Below are 23,216 nucleotides of genomic sequence, written 5' to 3'. Positions count from 1 at the left end.
AAAAAAAAAAAAAAAAAAAAAAAAAAAAAAAAAATTCCTGTTACTTAAACATGCAAGAAATGATAAACTTAAAGTACAAACTACAAAAATATTTTATAAGTTAGAATATGATATTTCATATACTTCACAGCACCATTTAGACAGTATTGATAGTATGGATTAGTCATTTCTAGCTATTTCCAAAATGAGGTCCCTGAGCCAACCCAACCCTGGCAGAATTATGTCCTTGCTTTCTCAAATGGCTATTAAAAATGGCTACAGACCAAACCACTCTCAAGACCTCTGCAAGCTGATTTAACACGTGGCTAGGTAGGTATTTAGAAAACAGAATGAAAAACTTTAAAAATTAGGCAAACACCATAGTTTTGGTAAGAAAAAAGAAAACAGCACTGGTTCAGCCCTTAATTTCACCTAGTCTTGAAGGGATTTATATTTTGATTTTCCTTGCAAACCCAATAATCAGAAGTGGCAAGATGAAATCAAAGGTTTTAAATAAGATACTTAAAAAAATATCTGAGTACTTCTAGTAGGGTGGTGTCTGTGTGTATGTCTGCATACACAAAGACCTACAGCAACAACACCTAAGAAAATCTGATTTAACCTTTCACCTGCCAGCTGATCTTTCTGGCACAGATACCACCAAAATACCCTCCTCCTAGCAAAGGATCCAAGTGAGACTGAATTCCATTCTCGGAATAGGTAACAGAAAAGCTTTTCCTATAGCCACTCTTTTCCTTTTCTCCCTTCACTAATATGGATCTCACATTGTACTGCATATGCAATGTGTGCTTCCCTCAAACACTGTGTATTAGCTTTATCTCATGAAAAACTACTTGTAACCAATTGTTTAAATGACTGCAAAATATTTCAACATATATAAATCATGCCTTCCCCAGCATATATAAATCAAGGTTTTTCAATTTTCTGCTATTCAACAAATAAATGTTAATAAACACATTTGTTATAGAATAATATTTGTTACAGAATAGTATTTCTTGTCGCCCAGGCTGGAGCTTGTTTTTGAGAAGCAGGTGGAGGCCTCGGCCTGTCAGGACCATTTTTTATAGAATAGTATTTTTTATGGTATCAGGTAAAAGTTAAGATATTTTGCTGCCAGTGGGATCAAAAATCTTTAAAATGCTAAAAGGCACTGAAACAAAGTTAAGTATTCTCTGTAGCTTCCCTAAACTAATTTGGTAGTTGCCTGTGAGAAGCCAGATGAAATGTGGAAAATATTTGTATTCTCTCTTGAAAAGACAAAAAAAAAAAAAAATCTAACTAGCATGAATAAAGATCTACAGCAGCTTAATAATTTTCACTTACTATTTCTCCTAGTAGGACCACATTTTCTCCTCTGACCACAAAAATCCCTCGAGGAATATCACCGTATTTTTTGCCCACATGAATACGCTCCACAGTCTGATGTAGCACTAAGTTTGCTATAAGTGTATAGGGAAGAAACAAAAATATTTAGTTTATTGGGTAAAGGCCCATAACTCAATTAATCAGTTATTTTGAATAGAAAAGATTTAGCTAAAATGATTTCCAAACTTTCTAATTCTGAGGAAGGCTAAAATTTCAAATGATCTTCTACAATTTCATTGACTAAGACATACCACTTAGGAGATGCCTGGGATTATATTGGGCTAATACCTGAATGATGGTAGAAATAAGAGAAGTAAATTCCTTTATTAGTTAATTGCTAATAGCAAAAAAGCCATAGGAAACTATAAATGAATAAGGAACTTGGAAAACTTGGGCCTAAACAACCACAAAGATCAAAACTTTGTTTTCTGGAAAGGAACAGCTTTTCTTTTTGTGTCGGTATGTGTATGTGATGATCTGCTGAAGATTTAACTTTGTTTCAGTACTTAGGATTCATTTAACCCAATGCAGGTATCCATGGGTTATGATACAGAAAAACCTATTTTTTCACCCTGACAGATAGCTATACTTTGTAATCTAAAAGTCAACTTACTATTCACTACCTTTCCCTCAAAGTACTCTGATGAATCTGACTTAAGGATCAGAACTCCAATTTGTTAACAATAATTATTTTTCTTCTTTCAATTAGTACTACTTGTCCTGTTTGAAGTAAAGGAGAAATCTATGTTCATATCTTCTGTAATTCTTGTGTTTTAATTATGTTTCTTCCTCATGCTGAAATCCAGTGATTTCGCAGATATCCAATAAATGTTCGCATGAACATGAAGTTCCTCGAAACAGAAGGAAACATAATCTTTTAACTTTAGAAAAATGCATGATGCAAAACAAAGACAGAGACTTCTGATTCTAATGTATCCTTATATGTAAAGTATTAAGTTTACTGTTGGGGGTCCTTAAAAAACTTCAGGAAATGCCTTCTACCCAATTTTCATTGGCTAGGGAGGGATTACCTTCACTTCAGGAACTGCTCTGAAGTCATTACACCCAGCCAATGTAGAATGAGCAGACTATAGTGGCTCATGCCTGTAATCCCAGCACTTTGGGAGGCTGAGGGGGGTGGATCACCTGAGGTCAGGAGTTCAAGACCAGCCTGGCCAACATGGTGAAACCCTGTGTCTACTAAAAATACAAAAATTAGCTGAGTACAGTGGCTGGAGCCTGTAATCCCAGCTACTTGGGAGGCTGAGTGATGCAAAACAATTGCTTGAACCCGGGAGGTGGAGGCTGCAGTGAGCCGAGACTGCGCCACTGCACTCCAGCCTTGGCTTTGAGACAGAGCAAGACCCCGTCTCAAAAAAACAAAATAAAATGAAAAAAGGTGAGCAGCCTCTTCCCTGGACTGAGTTTATTTCTATCATTTGGCTCCCCCTAATGGGGATTCTAGTGAAAGCCAGTTTTAGAAACACGAGCTTGTAAACATATATAAGCTTTGAACCACCTAATCTGAATGTATAGAAAACAATGATGTACTGAATAAAATCAGTTCCACTATGCCACACACAAGAAAAAGTTGCAGATAAATTTCAATATGAAATAACAAAAATTGGCCGGGCGCGATGGCTCAAGCCTGTAATCCCAGCACTTTGGGAGGCCAAGGCAGGTGGATCACGAGGTCAAGAGATCGAGACCATCCTGGTCAACAAGGTGAAACCTCGTCTCTACTAAAAATACAAAAATTAGCTGGGCATGATGGTGCGTGCCTGTAGTCCCAGCTACTCAGGAGGCTGAGGCAGGAGAATTGCTTGAACCCAGGAGGCGGAGGTTGCGGTGAGCCGAGATCGTGCCATTGCACTCCAGTCTGGGCAACAACAGCGAAACTCCATCTCAAAAAAAAAAAAAAAAAAAAAAAGAAATAACAAAAATTGCAATGGGCAGCTGTTATCCAGAGTATAAGAGACGTCCATAAATTAATACATACCAAATTGATCAATGCTTCTTAAAAAGCCTATAAGTGTCCTTCCATCTCGAAGCAGGACCAAGTGCTTTTCTGGGGAGAGGGGAAAAAAATCTTTTAAACAAAAACTGACAAGTTCAGTGAGTTTTTAAGATAATAAAGTTAATAACAGTTTAAACTGTACCACTTCCTCTGCCAATGTATTTAAGGTAAAGTTCAAGTTCATTGGAGAACTGGAGGGAGAAGCACAGCAGCCCAGGGTTTAGATGAGAACATCAGTGGTGAAAAGAATCAGAGCAGTGTGGCAGAGTGGGACAAGGACAGGGTATAGCATCAGGAAGCCTGACTGGCTGGCTCTAGACCCTTATTTATTTATTGAGACAGAGTCTCACTCTGTCACTGAGGCTGGAGTGTACTGGCTCACTACAGCCTCCCAGGCTCAAACAATCTTCCAGCCTCAGCCTCCTAAGTAGCTGGGACTATAGGACTATGCTACCATGCCTGGCTAATATTTGTATTTTTAGTAGAGACGGGGTTTCATTATGTCGGCCAGGTTGGTCTTGAACTCCTGACTTCATATGATCTGCCCACTTCGGCCTCCTAAAGTGCTGGGATTACAGGAGTGAGCCAGGGCGCCCAGCCCAAAGACCCTTATGTTTGACACTTAAACCGTCTCAGTGTCGTGTCAGTTTTTATATTGGTAAATGGACAAATTTAGTCTAGATGATTCTTACAGTCTTATTTATAGAATTATTTTGTCCTCAACTTAAAAGAAGAGCTTCTATCTCACATTTGTTTGTAATCGGGGAAGGCTTTAAATAAAAACTCACTGCTTCAGGCATTTAAAATGAAGACTAATAAGCTAGGCAGAAATTCAATGTTTACTGACAGGCATATGCTATTCTGGGGTCTAGACATATAGTAGAGAATGAGACTTAGAAAGTCACCAACCTTATGAATTTATATTCGTGGTGGATGAGGACAAATAAATAAGAAAATTACCTATTGTGATTAGGACAATGAGCTAGCAAGTCAGTATGATGAAAGGAGAGAAGTGGTTACAGAAGGAAAGGTGGCAAGGGAAAGCCTCTCTGAAGAGGTGACTTTGAGCTGACATTGAAGAATGAGAATAAGCCAACTACTAGAACACCCAGCAAAATTTCTTTCATTCATTTCTTTAATGCCACGCCTAAAGTACTTTGTAGATGCACAACAAGGAAAAAAAGACAGTGACTGTGCCCCGAAGGAATTTATACTCTTCCTTGGGCTATATGTAAGTATCATAGAAAGCAAATCTTAATTATATGAGAATACAGAGAGAGAAGTTTTATTTCTGGAGGAGGTATCAGAGTTGGACCTTGAAAGGTAGTTTTTGGGCAAGGGAAGAGTAATAGGAAGAGGCAGTAGAAGGAAATCTGTAAATTGAGGAGGAGGAAAAAAGGGCTATATATCCATGTTTGGCTAAAAGCTGAGGGTGTGAAGGGAAAGTACAGTAGATAAAGTCAGAAAAGTACTAGGGGCAGGCTGCATTTGGATTTGACTTCATAAGGAACAAGAAAGCATTAGGTGATGGAGTCTGTTAACTGAGTTTGTATATGTGGGTATGTGTGAGAGGGTGGGGTGCTGAAGATGTGAGGTAAACAAGATTTAAGAGCTTTTTTTTCAATTTTTCTTTTTTTTTTTTTTTTTTTTGAGACGGAGTTTCACTCTTGTTACCCAGGCTGGAGTGCAATGGCGCGATCTCGGCTCACCGCAACCTCCGCCTCCCGGGTTCAGGCAATTCTCCTGCCTCAACCTCCTGAGTCGCTGGGATTACAGGCACTCACCACCATGCCCAGCTGATTTTTTGTAGTTTTAGTAGAGACGGGGTTTCACCGTGTTGACCAGGATGGTCTCGATCTCTTGACCTCGTGATCCACCCGCCTCGGCCTCCCAAAGTGCTGGGATTACAGGCTTGAGCCACCGCGCCCGGCTTTTTTTTTTTTTTTTTTTTCTTTTTTTTAAGAGATGGGGACTCTCTATGTTGCCCAGGCTGGAGTGCAGTGGCTATTCACAGGTGTGATCCCACTACTGATCAGCACGGGAGTTTTGACCTGCTTCGTTTCTGACCTGGGCCGGTTCACCCCTCCTTAGGCAACCTGGTGGTCCCCTGCTCCCTGGAGGTCACCATATTGAAGCCGAACTTAGGGCGGACACCCGATCGGCATAGCGGACTACAGTCCAGAACTTCTGGACTCAAGTGATCCTCCCACCTCAGCCTCCCAAGTAGCTGGGACTACAGGCACACGCCACCGGGCACAGATGTAACAGTTTTATGAGACATCACAAAACTATTTACCAAGAGTTGGGAATAAAAGCAGCAAGCTCAAGGTGAAGGTTATTAGCTCTTTGTGGTTCTAAAGTGCTATCAGGACACTTACATAGAAACATATGCAGACAGTTGGAAACATTAAGACTGGAAAGCCAAAGACATCAAGATTAGAGAAAGTAATTTTGGATAAATCTACAAAGAGGTGATATGAAATTACTGAAGTACCAGAGATCTACTGAAGAAGTGGGCCTCATGTAATCTAAGTGACCATCTATTTCGGAGAACAATAAGAGCCAAAGAGGTAAGAAGATCACCAAGTACCAATTGTTAGAGAAATCAAGAGAAGAGAATTAAAGAATCTGGTAGGGACAATATCACAATGCTGCAGAAGGGAGAGAACACAGAAGAATGCCTTAGATGATTAACTTTGAAGAATGCACCTTGAGTAGAGTACAGGATAAAAATTAGATTGCAGGAGTAATATAAGTGGTCTATTGAAGGTGATCAGGAAACATAGTGTCAAAATGAAAATGACTCGAGGTTTTGGGATAAAGATATGAAAAAAGGGATGGGAATATGATGAAACAGAACTGAGAAAATATTTGAGATGAACAGACAATAATACATATGAAGGGAAGAACACGGGGGTAGGGGAGACAGAGGATATGAAAAGAAAAAGGATAACAATGAAAAAGGTTCCAGAAGCAGTGAGAAGAGACAGTAGTAACAGACAAAAAGGTAGGAATCCTTCCTACTCAAATTAGAGGATGGATGAAAATACTGGAAGACTGAGAGAAGAAACTGTGTGTTAGGTTGGGGGAGCAAAGGGTGCCTATCAAAATGGTTTCAAAGTTTTCATAAAGTAGGGGGTCTGGAATCTACAAAGAGGTAGGGGTTAAGAGGGCTGAAGAGCAAAACTGATTTTTAGTAAAATGGCAGGATGTGTTAGGGGATATATAAGGAGAGATGAGCGCAAAAGGGCATCCTCAAGCAACGAAAACATCTTGTTACACATAACAGGTTCATATAGATGTTAATATGTATGTATTTAGTCCAATTACACTGCATTTCCCTTACATAGCAAAGTAAGTAATTTGAGTTTCAAAAAATTGTATGTTGGCAGGGCGCGGTGGGTCACACCTGTAATCCCAACACTCTGGGAGGCCGAGGTGGGTGGATCACCTGAGGTCAGGGGTTCGAGACCAGCCTGGCCAGCATGGCGAAACCCCGTCTCTACTGAAAATGCAATGGTGCGATCTCGGCTCACTGCAGCCTCCTCCTCTCCAGTTCAAGCGATTCTCCCGCCTCAACTTCCCGAGAAGCTGGGATTACAGGCACTCGCCACAGTACCCAGCTAATTGTAGGGGTTTCACCATGTTGGCCGGGCTGGTCTTGAGCTCCCGACCTCAGGTGATGTGCCTGCCTCCACCTCCCAAAGTGCTGGGATTACAGGCGTGAGCTACCGTGCCTAGCCCATAAAATGAAATTTTAATCACAGATTCTAAGTTGCATATTCACAGAGTAACTGAGGCGATTGCAACTTGTTTAAAACTATGTGTAAATCATGTTGCAACAAGTAGTGAGAAAGATCACAAGACTGAAACAATAAAAAATGTTGCTTGAGGAATAATGCACAGATAGAATTTAGAAAAAAGGAAAGCCAGGACAACTCCAGTGGTTCTTTCTGCTTTTGTATAGGACTGAGCTCCTCTTCCGGACCAAAAATAGGAATAAGGGAGGTCTTCTTAGCAAAAGCAAAGTACATTGTCTAATAGAAAATAAGTGGTTGGAAGTGACTTGGTCTTTCTGGAAAAGTCGATACCATGTCTAGCAGTGGTCTTTACAATAACCTGAAGGTGCTAATTACCCTCATAGTAAAAAGAAGCTAGTAAATGGCCACACCGTAGAAAGCCTATGTTTACTGCCAATTAAATACAACTACCACTGTCTTAGTATTTTCGCTTTTTAATGAATCCTTTCTCTAGGTATTCAGATCCATCCACCCGTAACACGCGAATACTTCGAAATACTGCAGGTGGGAGTGGACGGGAGAGAAGCCCCCTCGGGCTTCTTCCGTGTTCGGCCCTCAGCTGCGGCGACCCACGGAAGCAATAATGAATTCCATCGCCTGAAGCTCACCAGCCCGGGGGCTGACAGGGGCTGCGAGGGGCAGAACAAGAAGTAGCAGGCTACTGGGTGGGCAAGCAGTGTCCCGGAGCTGTGAAGGACATCAACGCGGAACACCCGGACTGAGCTCAGAACACAGGGTCCCCGCCCTGGACTTATTCTACCAGCTTCTTTAGAAGAGGCGTCCGCCGAGGAGGAAGGGTCTCCCCCAGGCTCCACAGCGAGGAGATGAACTACTCACTGTCAATGTCCTCGATGAGGCTGGCGGTGCCGGGCATATAGTTCATTTTGAAGGGAAATAATGCTGCACAGCGGTGAGGGCCAGCGCGTCCAAAACCTCCGCCCTCCTACCGAAGTCGCCGCCTCGGCGGGACTGAGCCCGGAACCCCGACCCAGACCAGCACTTCTGCCCCGGCTTTCAGCCGCCAGGGCCTGCCGGAAGCTCCTCCATATTATCCGCACCCACTTCCGGTATCGCGTGCCGGGGCCCCCAGGAAGAGGCGGGGCAGCCGTACGGTCCATGGACACCCTTTCCCTGTTCCTGTTAAGCAGGGAAGAGGAATCTCCATTGGATAGATGGTGAGGAAACGCATCCTCCCGCTTAAGGAATACGGTGTGTCCCTCCCCGTCTCTGGGTTCCCGAGATCCCAGAGTCACGGACATCCGTCCCTCTGCTCTCGGGGCTCGGCAGCAGAAGGGGCGGGACCGGACCTGGGATTGGCTGGCGTCGTCTGACCCCCTTCTCTGCTCTCCATTCGCAATCACCCGCGGGCGCCTGCGCTATGGGTCGGCCGTGGGGGGCGGGAAGCGCTTCAGGGCAGCGGAGCCCATGTCGGCCCTGAGGCGCTCGGGCTACGGCCCCAGTGACGGTCCGTCCTACGGCCGCTACTACGGGCCTGGGGGTGGAGATGTGCCGGTGCACCCACCTCCGCCCTTATATCCTCTTCGCCCAGAACCTCCCCAGCCTCCCATTTCCTGGCGGGTGCGCGGGGGCGGCCCGGCGGAGACCACCTGGCTGGGAGAAGGCGGAGGAGGCGATGGCTACTATCCCTCTGGAGGCGCCTGGCCAGAGCCAGGTCGAGCCGGAGGAAGCCACCAGGTAAGCTTTGCACCCTCTGTCCTCGCGAAGAGGTGAGGGCCCTTGGGACTGGGGTTCGTAATGAATCGGGTTTCATATTTGTTTTCCTTATGTGGAGGAGGGTTGGGGGGTGTTGGAGAGACTGAGACTGGGATCAGAGGTGGGGGAATATGCTTGTGTTCCCTTTGCCCCTTCTTTTTTCCTTCGACCGCAAAAAAATGTTTATTACCATTTAAAAAGGAAAGAAAGGTCCTGCGCGGACTTACTAAGCTTAGCAGCAGGCTGCAGATCTCTCTCCTGGGAGAGAGATCTGGGCAGGGGTGGCGCGGCTCTGCTGCTCGAGCTCTAGCAATTTATCCTGCGTGGCTAGCAGGCCAGCTCTCCGGGAAGGGAAGCGGCTGCAGACCCTGACGTCGCTCAGCGACCCTTCCGCGTAGAAGGAAACTGCGAGCGGAAGGGATCTGGGCATTTAGCCGTTTGCCCCTAATGCCTTGCCTGGGATCGAATCGTGAATAATCAGTGCTGTAAAGCACCTTTACGCGGATTGACTGATATAATTTTCACAGCGACTGCGAGGTAAAATGTCATGACAGCAGCTCTTTTTTTCCAATAAGGGACTGGGGCTCTGCGAGGTTAACTGACTTGCCTAATACACTTGGACCTGTAACATTTTATTCTGTTTTCCTGCTGGAAATATACTTCTGCTTTGTGAATGCAGTCTTCTGGGTTAGGGGGTTATCGTTCTACGGTGGCAGCACACCTCTCTTCGTTCAAGAATTATTCTCATTTGTTTAAAGTGAGATTCTCGAACATTGCTGGTGGAGATGTAAAATGGTGGAAAATAGTTTGGTAGTTCCTCAAAACATTAAGCATGGAGTTAGTATATGACCCAGCAAGCCCACTCCTGTATATATACCAAAGAAAACTGAAAACATGTTCACATAAAGCTTCTATACCCATGTTCATAGCATCATTATTCATAATCGCCAAAAAGTAGAAATGTCTTTTTTTTTTTGAGATGGAGTCTCGCTCTGTTGCCCAGGCTGGAGTGCAATGGTGCGATCTTGGCTCACTGCAGCCTCCGCCTCTCTGGTTCAAGTGATTTTCCTGCTGAACCTCAAGAAATGCTGGGATTACAGGCGTGAGCCACGGTGCTCAGCCCCAAATGTCGTTTTATCATTTGAGTTATCAAGTGAGTGAACTTCTCAGTGCCCTGGTTCTTTATTAGAATACAGGAATGTTGTAAGGACATAACGACTGATGCAACGCCAAACAAAATATGGTGTTAATATATTCATACAATGGAATATTATTTGGCCATAGAAACTAGGAGTGAAGTACTGATGTGTGCTGCAATATGAACGAACGTTGAAAACATCACACTACGTGAGCAAAGGCAGAAAGACTGCATATTGTGTGATTCCATTTATGTGAAATGTCCAGAGTAGGCAAATCTATAGAAACAGAAAGCTTAATGGCTGCCAGAGGTTGGTGGACTGGAGGTGTAGGTGAGAATATTGGGAATATTCTTTTTGGGATGACGAAATGTTCTAAATCAGGGCGAGGTGAGGTGGCTCACACCTGTAATCCCAGCACTTTGGGTGGCTGAGGTGGGAGGATTGCTTGAGCCCAGGAGTTTGAGACCAGCCTGGGAAACATAGTAAGACCTCGCCTCTAAAGAAAAATAAAAAATAAGAAATGTTCTAAAATCAGTTGTGATGGTTGCATTGCACAACTTTGAATATACTAAAAACTCTGAATTGTATATTTTAAAAGGGTAGGGTTTATAGTATGTTGATTATATCACAATTTAAACAATTGTATAAGAAAAACATGTAGCAGTGAGAGATTAATTATTTTTTATTTTTGAGATGGAGTCTTGCTCTGTCACCCAGGCTGGAGTGCAGTGGCACAATCTTGGCTCACTGCAACTTCCGCCTCCCGGGTTCCAGGGATTCTCCTGACTCAGCCTCCCAAATAGGTGGGTTTATGGGTGCCTGCCACCATGCCCAGCTAATTTATGTATTTTTAGTAGAGACGGGGTTTCAGCGTGTGAGCCACCATGTCAGATCTTTCTTTAATTTATAACTAATCTTGGCCAGACACTTTGGCTCACTCCTGTAATCCCAGCACTTTGGGAGTCCTTGATGAGTAGATCACCTGAGGTCACGAGTTTGAGAACAGCCTGGCCCACACAGGGAAACTCCATCTCTACTAAAAATATAAAACTTAGCTGGGTATGGTGGCAGGTGCCTGTAATCCCAGCAACTTGGGAGGCTGAGGCAGGAGAATTGCTTGAATCCGGGAGGTGGAGGTTGCAGTGTGCCGAGATCACGCCATTGCACTCTAGCCTGGGAGACAAGAGCGAAACTCTGTCTCAAAACAAAAAACAAAAAAATCCACATTTTCTCTGCCTAAATCTGGAATACGTAGGTCATGGGACTTTATAGAGTGATGAAATGCATGGCCAAATTAGGCCAAAAATCAGTGGGGAAAGATGAGAGGAGCCCTCAGCTGATGACTGACTTCTGCTGGGCCTGCTGTATTATCAAAACCAAAGTTTCTGGCATAGAGTTAGAGAGAGTTGGATGGACTAGAGAAGTTAAGATTTTAGCATTGTGTAAAGAGTTGTCAGGTGTGGTTTGAGTACACTTGTACCCATAGGGTGGGTAATGGTGCTGAAGTAGTTGGAGATAAAGGTGGAAATGTGTAGTGGGCATTTGTAAACCATTTTAAGAGTTTGTGCTGTCTTTCGGAATGATGATTCTGAAACTATAAAAGTATAAGATGGTAATTTTTCTGCAGCAATAGAAACTAATATAAAAGATATGCATGTTACAGATGTTGCAATGTTTTTTTTCTGGATTTGTTCTTTTTTTATGTTTTGCATTTTTATAGTATAAATCTGTCAAATTAAACAAACGGTATAGGAACCTTTTATTTAACTTGCTACTCAAAGTGTGGTCCATGGACTAGAAGCCTCAGTGTTGTTTGTGAGGATGATAGAAATGCGAAAATCTCTCCTCTTCCAGACTTACTGCTGCAGTTTATTAAGATCCCCAGGTGACTCATATGCACATTAATATTTGAGAAGCATTGCTCTGTAGAATTGGTTATATTGAAATGATGTCACACTGAGCTATAACACAGACTTGGCTATATTAACACATTTAAATATGGCAGGGAAAAATTCGAAATCTACAACTCCCTATTTTTTTTTTTAATTTCTTTTTTTTTAAGATGGAATTCCGCTTTTTTTGGCCAGGCTGGAGTGTAGTGGTGCAATCTCAGCTCACTGTAACCTCTGCCTCCCGAGTTCAAGTGATTCTCTTGCCTCAGCCTCCCGAGTAGCTGGGCTTACAGGTGCATGTCACCACGCCCAGTTAGTTTTGTATTTTTAGTACCCAGCCACTCTCTGTTTTTTTAAAGCGTAAAACTTCAGGCTGGGCGAGGTGGCTTACGCCTGTAATCCTAGCACTTTGGGAAGCTGAGGTGGGTGGATTACCTGAGGTCAGGAGTTCAAGACCAACCTTGCCAACATGGTTAAACCCCATCTCTACTAAAAATACAAAAATTAGCCAGGTGTGGTTGTGAGATCCTGCAATCCCAACTGCTCTGGGAGGCTGAGGCAGGAGAATCACTTGAACCCCGGGAAATGGGGGTTGCAGTGAGCAGAGATTATGCTACTGCACTCCAGCCTGAGCAACAGAGCGAGAGTCTGTCTAAAACAAATAAAAGGGTAAAACTTTAAAGAATAAAACTTTTTGGCTGGGCTTGGTGGCTCACGGCTGTAATCCCAGCACTTTGGGAGGCCAAGACGGGTGGATCACCTGAGGTCAGGAGTTCGAGACCAGCCTCGCCAATGTGGTGAAACACCGTCTCTACCAAAAATACAAAAATTAATCGGGTGCGATGGTGGGCTCCTGTAATTCGAGCTACTTCGGAAGCTGAGGCAGGAGAATCACTTGAAACCAGGAGGTGGAGGTTGCAATGAGCAGAGTGCCACTGCACTCCAGCCTGGGTGACAGATAGAGACTAAATTAAAAAAAAATTTTTTTTCTCACCTTGTTATACTTGTAACACTAGTTTGATCTCTAAACTAGCAGCATCTGCGTTACCTAGGAGCTTGCTGAGAATGCTATATCTCAGGCCCTGCCCAAGATCTACTGAATCAGAGTGTGCATTTTAACAAGATCTCTAGGTGATTTACATGTTTCCCCAGAACAAGTCAACCAAGAGAGCATGCCAAGACAGAAGCTAAGAAGTCTCTCGTAACCCAGTCTTGCATGAGAAGATAACTAATGTAGACCAGCGTGGTGGCTCATGCCTATAATCCCAGTATTTTGGAAGGCTGAGGCAGATGGATCACCTGAGGTCCGGAGTTCGAGACTAGTCTGGTCTACATAGTGAAACCCATCTCTACTAAAAATACATAAATTAGGCTGGGTGCGGTGGCTCACACCTGTAATCCCTGCACTTTGGGAGGCCGAGGTGGGTGGATCTCAAGATCAGGAGTTTGAGAACAGCCTGGGCAACATAATTAAACCTGTCTCTACTAAAAAACATACAAAAAATCAGCTGGGCGTGGTGGCAGGCACTTGTAATCCAAGCTACCTGGGAGGCCGAGGCAGGAGAGTTGCTTGAACCTGGGAGGCAGAGGTTGCAGTGAGCTGAGATCATGCCACTGCACTCTAGCCTGGGTGACAGATTGAGAGTCAGTCTCAAAAAAAAAGGACAAAAGAAGATAACTAATGTAAAATTGTTTTTTCAGAAATTTGTTAGTAAATGAGAAAGTGTTTACTTGACTGGGAATCATGATTTAGGGAAGACTTTTTAGGTTTAGGTGGCTTGAATATGTTTTTAAGCAAAGGAGAGTGAACTAGTAGATTCAGAAAAAAGATACAAGTAGAAAGATGGATTTTGGCGTGGGGAAAATGGGATTAAGAAGTTAGGGAAGGCTGGGCCCGATGGCTCATGCCTGTAATCCCAGCACTTTAGGAAGCTGAGGCAGATAGATCACCTCAGGTTGGGAGTTTGAGACAAGCCTGGCCAACATGGTGAAATACCACGTCTACTAAAAATACAAAAAGTAGCCATGTGTGGTGACTCGTGCCTGTAGTCCCAGTTACTTGGGAGGCTGAGGCAGGAGAATCGCTTGAACCTAGGAGATGGAGGTTGTGGTGAGCCAAGATCACACCACTGCACTCCAGCCTGGGCAACAGAGCAAGACTTTGTCTCAAAAAACAAACAAAAATATTAGCTGGCCGTGGTGGTGGGTGTGTGTAATCGCAGCTACTCAGGAGGCTGAGGCTCGAGAATTGCTCAAACCCAGGAGGCGGAGGTCACAGTGAGCTGAGATCACACCAGCCTTGGTGACAGCAAGACTCTGTCTTAAAAAAAAAACAAAAAACAAAAAAAACAAGAGAAAAGAGTTGAGAAACCTTTTGAGCTAAAGGGAGAAAAGTAAGAAGTTTGGAGTTGGAGCAAAGGGGCATTGACAGCTATTGGTCTCCTTTCATGGTGGAGGAGGAGGCTAGGTCGTCTTATAGTAAGGGGAAGTAGAGTGGGATGCTCTGGGAAATTTATGTAGTAAATGTTTGAACCAGATGCTGGGGCAAGAGAGACAATACAGAGAAGCATTTGGAAGAGATCCAAATGAGATTGAAAAGTTTAAGTTATGATGATGGTCAGTATAGGAGCATAAGTTGATTTATTAGTGATTTTTTACTATGTAGCTATACAAATAATTTATCATGTACTTTACTAATAATTTTTGTCCAATTCTTTTTTTTTTTTAAGACGGAGTTTCACTCTTGTTGCCCAGGCTTGAGTGCAGTGGTGTGATCTCACCTCACTGCAACCTCCACTTCCTAGGTTCAAGAGATTCTCCTGCCTCAGCCTCCCAAGTAGCTGGGATTACAGGCATGCACCGCCATGCCTGGCTAATTTTATTTTGTGTTTTTTTTTTAGTAGAGATGGGGTTTTTCTGTGTTGGTAAGGCTGGTCTCAAACTCCCGACCACAGGTGATCTACGCACCTCAGCCTCCCAAAGTGCTGGGATAACAGGTGTGAGCCACAGCGCCTGGCCATTATTTGTCCAATTCTTATGAAAAATATAAGCAAATCATGGGCCGGGTGCGGTGGCTCAAGCCTGTAATCCCAGCACTTTGGGAGGCCGAGGCGGGTGGATCACGAGGTCAAGAGATCGAGACCATCCTGGTCAACATGGTGAAACCCCGTCTCTACTAAAAATACAAAAAATTAGCTGGGCATGGTGGTGCGTGCCTGTAATCCCAGCTACTCAGGAGGCTGAGGCAGGAGAATTGCCTGAACCCAGGAGGCGGAGGTTGCGGTGAGTCGAGATCGCGCCATTGCACTCCAGCCTGGGTAACAAGAGCAAAACTCCGTCTCAAAAAAATAAAAAAAAAAAAAAGAAAAGAAAAATATAAGCAAATCTATAAATGGAATTTATGTAGTACAAGTGCTACTGATTCTTCTATTGTTAGATTTGCTTGGGCTGGGGCTTCAGTTGTGGGGAATGCTGGTAAGTCACTCCAAAAATGTAATCATATATCCACTTTAATTATTTATTTATTTATTTATTTTATTTATTTATTTTTTTTTGAGACGGAGTTTTGTTCTTGTTACCCAGGCTGGAGTGCAATGGCGCGATCTCGGCTCACCGCAACCTCTGTCTCCTGGGTTCAGGCAATTCTCCTGCCTCAGCCTCCTGGGTAGCTGGGATTACAGGCACGCGCCACCATGCCCAGCTAATTTTTTGTATTTTTAGTGGAGACGGGGTTTCACCATGTTGACCAGGATGGTCTCGATCTCTTGACCTCATGATCTACCCGCCTCGGCCTCCCAAAGTGCTGGGATTACACATATATCCACTTTAAAGGAATTGACTCCAGTCTTCATCTGGGATTATTTATTTCTCAAAAGAGAAGAAAGGAAAATAAATTAGTTATCTTGCATAATCTTAGTCAAATTTTCTTTGGCATAGAACTTTAATTCATGTTATTATGGGTTGTGAAAACATTTTATTACCTTTGTTTTAGTTTGTATTTCATTCAACAGATAAAAAGTTTGGAAAGAGTTAGGCACATGATAAAATTGGTAACTTAGTTATAGAGTTCGGCTTCAGCCAGCTGCCTGTGAAATCAAATGCTATTTCATAGAATTAGTGTCATATTGGGACATGAGCTACAGGCTTTCACTGTTACTGGGGATATTTTTAGATTTGTCCCATTTTGTCCAAAAGGAGGAAAAATAAGACAAAGACATTCTTTTTTTTTTTCATTAAGACAATAAAATTGTACTTTTTAGTCATTAAAAAAATTATGGCATAATTTACATAAAGTAAAATTTCACTCTCTTTGGGGTATAGTTCTGTGAGTTTTGATAAAAGCATGCAATTATGTAACCACCACCACCACCAGAAATGAGCTGTATGTATTGATCCATCTTTTAAACAGGAATTCTAGGGTAAGAATTTAAGAAGATTTAATTTTTGCCCATCTCTAAACCCTGTTAAAATTACAGAAAAGGAATTGTATTTCTCATTTTAAATGTTTAATCTCCACCCTCATTTTTTAAAAGTAGCATTATGAACTCATTTGTATAACATATATATGTACGTGTGCATATACGTGCACATGTACATTCAATGTATTGAGTGTGTTTCAGTCAGTTGCAGTCTTTTTTTTTTCTTCCCCAAATGGACCAAAGAGTCACTGCCTTGCTTTTAATTAGCTTTAACCTTTAAGCTTTTACAGGTGTAATCAGCTAGGTAAGGGTGGTAGGGACTATTTCCTAAAACTTCTGCAAACTCAAATGCTAGGTTCTTTGAAACAGGCTCTTCACTGTTTTCAAGGTTATTCCGAAATTTCCTTGTATTCCTCTGTTTAATCTCAGTTGCCACAATCAGACAGACGGAAAGCACAAGGACACTTTTTTCTTAGCATCTGTACCGGAAACCTTAGCAGCAAATAGCAGTCATTCTTTTTTTTTTTTTTGAGACAGAGTTTCGCTCTTGTTACCCAGGCTGGAGTGCAATGGCGCTATCTCGGCTCACCGCAACCTCCGCCTCCTGGGTTCAGGCAATTCTCCTGCCTCAGCCTCCTGAGTAGCTGGGAATACAGGCACGCGCCACCATGCCCAGCTAATTTTTTGTAGTTTTAGTAGAGACGGGGTTTCACCGTGTTGACCAGGATGGTCTCGATTTCTTGACCTCGTGATCCGCCCGCCTCGGCCTCCCAAAGTGCTGGGATTACAGGCGTGAGCCACCGCGCCCGGCCCCAGTCATTCTTTTTGATGCTTAAATGATACCATATTATGTCAATGGGAGTCCCTTTTTCTTTTCTTTCTTTTTTTTTTTTTTAATTGCATTTTAGGTTTGGGGGTACATGTGAAGAACATGCAAGATTGTTGCATAGGTACACACATGGCAGTGTGATTTGCTGCCTTCCTCCCCTTCACCTATATCTGGCATTTCTCCCCATGCTATCTCTCCCCGCCTCCCCACCCCCCATCCCTCCCCCATTTCCCCCCAACAGACCCCAGTGTGTAGTGCTCCCCACCTTGTGTCCATGTGTTCTCATTGTTCAACACCCACCTGTGAGTGAGAACATGCGGTGTTTGATTTTCTGCTCTTGTGTCAGTTTGCTGAGAATGATGGTTTCCAGGTTCATCCATGTCCCTGCAAAGGACACGAACTCATCATTTTTGATGGCTGCATAATATTCCATGGTGTATATGTGCCACATTTTCCCTGTCCAGTCTATCATCAATGGGCATTTGGGTTGGTTCCAGGTCTTTTCTATTGTAAACAGTGCTGCAGTGAACATTTGTGTCCACATGTCCTTATAGTAGAACGATTTATAATCCTTTGGATATATACCCAGTAATAGGATTGCTGGGTCAAATGGAATTTCTTTTTCTAGGTCCTTAAGGAATCGCCACACTGTCTTCCACAATGGTTGAACTAATTTACACTCCCACCAACAGTGTAAAAGTGTTCCTATTTCTCCACATCCTCTCCAGCATCTGTTGTCTCCAGATTTTTTTAATGATCGCCATTCTAACTGGCGTGAGATGGTATCTCAATGTAGTTTTGATTTGCATTTCTCTAATGACCAGTGATGATGAGCATTTTTTCATATGTTTGTTGGCCTCACGTATGTCTTCTTTTGTAAAGTGTCTGTTCATATCCTTTGCCCACTTTTGAATGGGCTTGTTTGTTTTTTTCTTGTAGATCTGTTTTAGTTCTTTGTAAATTCTGGATATCAGCCCTTTGTCAGATGGGTAAACAGCAAAAATTTTTTCCCATTCTGTCGGTTGCCAATTCACTCTAATGACTGTTTCTTTTGCCGTGCAGAAGCTGTGGAGTTTGATTAGGTCCCATTTGTCTATTTTGGCTTTTGTTGCCAATACTTTTGGTGTTTTGGTCATGAAGTCCTTGCCTATGCCTATGTCCTGAATTGTTTTGCCTAGATTTTCTTTTTTTTTTTTTTTTTTTTTGAGACGGAGTTTCGCTCTTGTTACCCAGGCTGGAGTGCAATGGCGCGATCTCAGCTCACCGCAACCTCTACCTCCTGGGTTCAGGCAATTCTCCTGCCTCAGCCTCCTGAGTAGCTGGGATTACAGGCACGTCCCACCATGCCCAGCTGATTTTTTGTAGTTTTAGTAGAGACGGGGTTTCACCGTGTTGACCAGGATGGTCTTGATCTCTTGACCTCGTGATCCACCCGCCTCGGCCTCCCACAGTGCTGGGATTACAGGCATGAGCTACCGCGCCCAGCCAGCCTAGATTTTCTTCTAGGGTTTTTATGGTGTTAGGTCTTATGTTTAAGTCTTTAATCCATCTGGAGTTAATTTTAGTGTAAGGCGTCAGGAAGGGGTTCAAGGCGTCAGGAAGGGGTTCAGTTTCTGCTTTCTGCACATGGCTAGCCAGTTTTCCCAACACCATTTATTAAACAGGGAATCCTTTCCCCATTGCTTGTTTTTGTCTGGTTTGTCAAAGATCAGATGGTTGTAGATATGTTGTGTTGCCTCCGAGACCTCTGTTCTGGTTCCATTGGTCTTTATCTCTGTTTTGGTACCAGTACCATGCTGTTTTGATTACTGTAGCCTTGTAGTATAGTTTGAAGTCCGGTAGTGTGATGCCTCCTGCTTTGTTCTTTTTGCGTAGAATTGAGTTGGCTATTCGGGCTCTCTTTTGGTGTCCCTTTTTCTTGACTTCTGATTCCTTTGGTCATTGATTTGGTCACTGATTTTTTTTTTCTTTTTCATTTTTGGAGAACAGGGTCTCGCTATATTGCCCAGGGAGGTCTCAAACTCCTGGGCTCAAGCTACCCTCCTGCCTCTGCCTTCCTAAGTGCTGGGATTACAGGTGTGAGCCTCTGCGCCCAGCATGACCCACTGATTTTTGATAGCTTCCTTGATTTCTGGTACAACAGGATGTCTCAGGCTTTGTGTATATTTTGTCCCAAGACACATAGTTAGCCATTCCTTAAGAACTTGGTTGTATTTTTCTCCCAAGTGGAGAATTACCTTTAGAAACCATTAAGTCAGGATCTGAGCAGGAAAACAGAAACCACACTAGTTGGAATTTGATTTAGGAAATTAGTTAAACAGGTTATTGGAGTTCTGAAAGGGAAAAGGAGAACACAGAAGTAACAAGACAGTAAGTGGAGGAAGCAGCTACTATTCCTAGGGTTAGGGAATAAAGGGAAGAGGTTGGAATGATTAGAAGCAAGAAACTTGGGAGAATGGCTGGGCATAGTGGCTCATGCCTGTAATCCTAGCACTTTGGGAGGCTGAGACAGGCAGATTGCTTGAGCCTAGGAGTTAAAGATCAGCCTGGGCAACATGGCAAAATCCCATCTCTACAAAACGTACAATAATTAACCAGGCATGGTGGTGGGCCCCTGTAGTCCTAGCTACTCAGGAGGCTGAGGTGGGAGGATCACTTGAGCCCAGGACGTTGAGACTGTGATGAATTGTGATTGTGCCACTTCACTCCAGCCTGGGTGACAGAGTGAGACCCTGTCTCAAATAAATAAATTAATTAAAATAAAAGAACCTGGAAATTTGGAAGAGTGGCCTGGTGGAGCTGGAATCCAGGAGGTGGCGCTGCCTACCTGGTGCAGGTACCTCTGAGGGCATTCGGGTTGGAGAGTGCTGTTGACTGCTGCGTACTGGTCGAATGGCATTGTCTGGCTGGCACTGACTGAAAGAGCAAACAGACAGAAAGAAGCAAGTCCACTGTCTCCTCCTCTAGAGTAGCACACTGTGTTGGCAGAAACAGCAAGCAAGCTGGTGAGGGAGAAATGTTTGTAGACTTCTAGCCTTGCATCACAGAGCTAAGTATAGAATGCTGTGTTTGGAGCTGAAGGGCAATACCTTAATACTTGGTATAGAAATTACAGTTGGGTTCCTGGTATATATACTAATCGTTATTGTGTTGTTGCTTCTAGACCTTTCCAAATGGCAGAATTATAAAATAAGTATTTTAAAATGGAAAAATAAATGAATTTATACTTATATTCAAATTTAATATTATAGGAATTTCAACTTCAGTGTATATTGTATATGAAAAAATCTTGATTCCTAACTTAAAATAATTATAAATATTTGCACAATCTAACAATAATGTATTATAATAAGTTGAAAATAATGCCAGGTTCCAGTTCTGATATAACAGCATGAGCAATTCTGTGGACCTGGTCCCCGGTGAAACTGGTGAACATTAATTTTCAAAAACAACAAATTACAGTTTCTGGAAATGGTCCTAGGGAATATAGCAAATGAAGAAACATTTGTTCAAGAAAATCTACAAAACTCAGTAAGAACATTGTGTCTGTGATATTTGAACTAACACCCCCTCCACCTCTCCCTTTTCCCAGCTAGTGAGACAACAACTTCACTCTAGAGGGTATAGCCAAGAACACAGGGCTCCATGTAGTCCACCTCATTGCCTCAGTCAGAAGGTTTTCTTCCTACGAGGAGTAGCTACCAACATTTCTCATTTTGCCCCAGGTGCCTGTCTCTGAGGCAAAATCCTAGGTAATTGTGACTCTATAATGGTAGATCCTTTCTTTTACCTAGTCCCTACTCCTCGGATGGAGACTTGAACTTTGGCAAGGCACTGCTGAGAATACTGGGGCTCTGATCACCCTTACCTGTGCTTGGCAAGACAAGAAGACCTAAGTCTACAGCCTCCCTTCCCCTGGGTGCTCCACTTCCTAAAGCAGAGATGCCATTCAGATAAACACATCATTGTCTCCACTCTAGCTGTAGACAGTAGCTCAGATGTTTTATCTGGAAGCAGAAGCATGCTGTAAAACAGGTAGCTCCTAATCTTTTTCCCAAAGGAACAAAGTATGGGGAAGCTCAAGAGTATGAAGAAACTCAAAAAAACTGGAGGTTGTTGTACAAGGCAATAGGGAAGAGACTGGCTAAATTCACTGGAGATGGAGGATAAACTGTAGGCCGGCTAGTTTGTGGGAGAGAACCAGGAAAAGAAGAAGCTAGGAGGAGCCCTTTGACATCAGAACAACTCTGACACTGACCTTGGGAACTGTCCCTTCAGAGAGACCCAAATTTGATCGACTCAGTCTGTGGAGCAATTTATGCCCCAGGGTGTTAAAACCAGTAGAGCAATCAGCTGGAAACTAGTGAAGCTTTAACAACTAGACGCAGTCAAGGAAAGATATACTCAAAGAAAGTCTTGCAAAATCCTGAAGTTTGGGGGCAAATAGACTTTACAAAAATAATCCAGCTAGTTACTAAACAAACAAGCAAATGACAATAACAAGCCTGAGGTGGAGAAGGTGGAACCAGTAGTACTCAGAGTTGCTAAAATGTCTAGTTTCCAATTAAAAATTAGGAGCTATGCAAAGAAACAGGAAAGTATGACCCATACACTGGGGAAAAAAAGCAGATATCAGAAACCAATTGTGAAAGTGACCATATGTCACATTTAATAGACAAAGACTTCAAAGTAGCCATTATATATGTTCAAATGACTAAAAAAACTATAATTAGGCCAGGCACAGTAGCTCACGCCTATAATCCCAGCACTTTGGGAGGCCCAGGCAGGCAGATCACCGGAGGTCAGGAGTTTAAGACCAGCCTGGCCAACATGGTGAAAACCCATCTCTACTAAAAATACAAAAATTAGCTGGGAGTGGTGGCTGGTTCCTGTCATCCCAGCTACTCGGGAGGCTGAGGCTGGAGAATCTGTTGAACCTGAGTGGCAGGAGTTGCAGTGAGCTGAGAATGGGCCATTGCACTCCAGCCTAGGTGGCTAAGTGAGACTCCGTCTTAAAAACAAAACAAAATCACTGTAATTAAAGAAGCAAAGAAAGGTGTGTGATAGTGTCACATCAAATAGGGAATAAGAGATAGCAATTATATATTAAAAAAAAACCAAGTAGAAATCCTGGAGTTGAAAAGTACAGTAACTAAAATGAAAAATTAACTAGAGGAGTTCAGTAGGCTTGAACTGACAGAAGAAAGAATTCATGAACTTGAAAGATCAATATAGATTATTCAATATGAAGGAGAGAAAAAAGACTGAAGTGTTGAAGAAATGTCAAACACCATTGAACACACCAACATATCAGAAATGATTAGTAACAAGGTTAATATAACAAAAGATACAAATATGCTCTTTTCTTTTCTCAGATTCTTTAAAAGACATTATATAAAGTGAGAAGTATAACAGTACAATGTTGAGTTTGTTACATTTGTAGGCATAATGTGGATAACAATAAAGTCACAAAAAAGGAGAAAAGGAAATAGACTTATATAGGAGTAACATTTCTGTATCTCACTGGAATTAAGTTGGTATAAATCAAAAACTGATTCTGATAAATATGTTGTTAGCCCAAGAGTAACCTCTAAAGAAAAAAAAAAGTATAACCATTAAATTATAATGCTACATTTGAAAATAATGCAGAAGAAAACAGTAAAGGTAGAATAAAGGACAAAAACACGAGACATTTAAAAAACAAAAAGTAAAAGTAGATGACAAAAAGTAAAAAAATACATGTAAATCCAGCTATATCAATAACATTAAATGTGCATGGATTAAACAATCTAATCAAAAGACAGACTGGATTTAAAAAACACAAGATCCAACTGTATGGTGTCTAAAGGTAGCACACTAAAGGTTTAAAGATACAAATATGAGGCTGAAGTGGTCAGATGACGAGGTCAGGAGTTAGAGATCAGCCTGATCAACATGGTGAAACCGCGTTTCTACTACAAATACAAAAATTAGCCGGGTGTGGTAGCATGTGCGTGTAGTCCCAGCTACTCAGGAGGCTGTGCCAGGAGGATCACTTGAACCC

At 42.7% G+C, this 23,216-nt stretch overlaps 2 protein-coding genes across 2 annotated transcripts in view; one reads left to right on the top strand and one right to left on the bottom strand.

The window, feature by feature from the left end:
• Positions 1 to 8,459, bottom strand: part of LSM1 (LSM1 homolog, mRNA degradation associated) — a 14,063-nt gene extending 5,604 nt beyond the window's left edge. The window contains exons 1-3 of the mRNA XM_032288235.1: positions 8,020 to 8,459; positions 3,365 to 3,433; positions 1,324 to 1,439 (exon numbers count right to left, since the gene is read on the bottom strand). Of these exons, the coding sequence (XP_032144126.1) occupies positions 1,324 to 1,439; positions 3,365 to 3,433; positions 8,020 to 8,065 (231 nt within the window). The 5' untranslated portion in view covers positions 8,066 to 8,459. The remainder of the gene's footprint in view (positions 1 to 1,323; positions 1,440 to 3,364; positions 3,434 to 8,019) is intronic.
• Positions 8,459 to 23,216, top strand: part of BAG4 (BAG cochaperone 4) — a 35,017-nt gene continuing 20,259 nt past the window's right edge. Inside the window, exon 1 of the mRNA XM_032288232.1 lies at positions 8,459 to 8,877. Coding sequence (XP_032144123.1) covers positions 8,608 to 8,877 — 270 coding nt within the window. The 5' untranslated portion in view covers positions 8,459 to 8,607. The remainder of the gene's footprint in view (positions 8,878 to 23,216) is intronic.

The sequence above is a fragment of the Sapajus apella genome, unplaced genomic scaffold, assembly GCF_009761245.1.
Source record: "Sapajus apella isolate SASKATOON/1434 unplaced genomic scaffold, GSC_monkey_1.0 scaffold21, whole genome shotgun sequence".
NCBI lineage: Eukaryota > Metazoa > Chordata > Mammalia > Primates > Cebidae > Sapajus > Sapajus apella.
The sequence above is the reverse complement of the archived record's forward strand: the minus strand, read 5'-3'. Positions and strand labels throughout refer to the sequence as shown.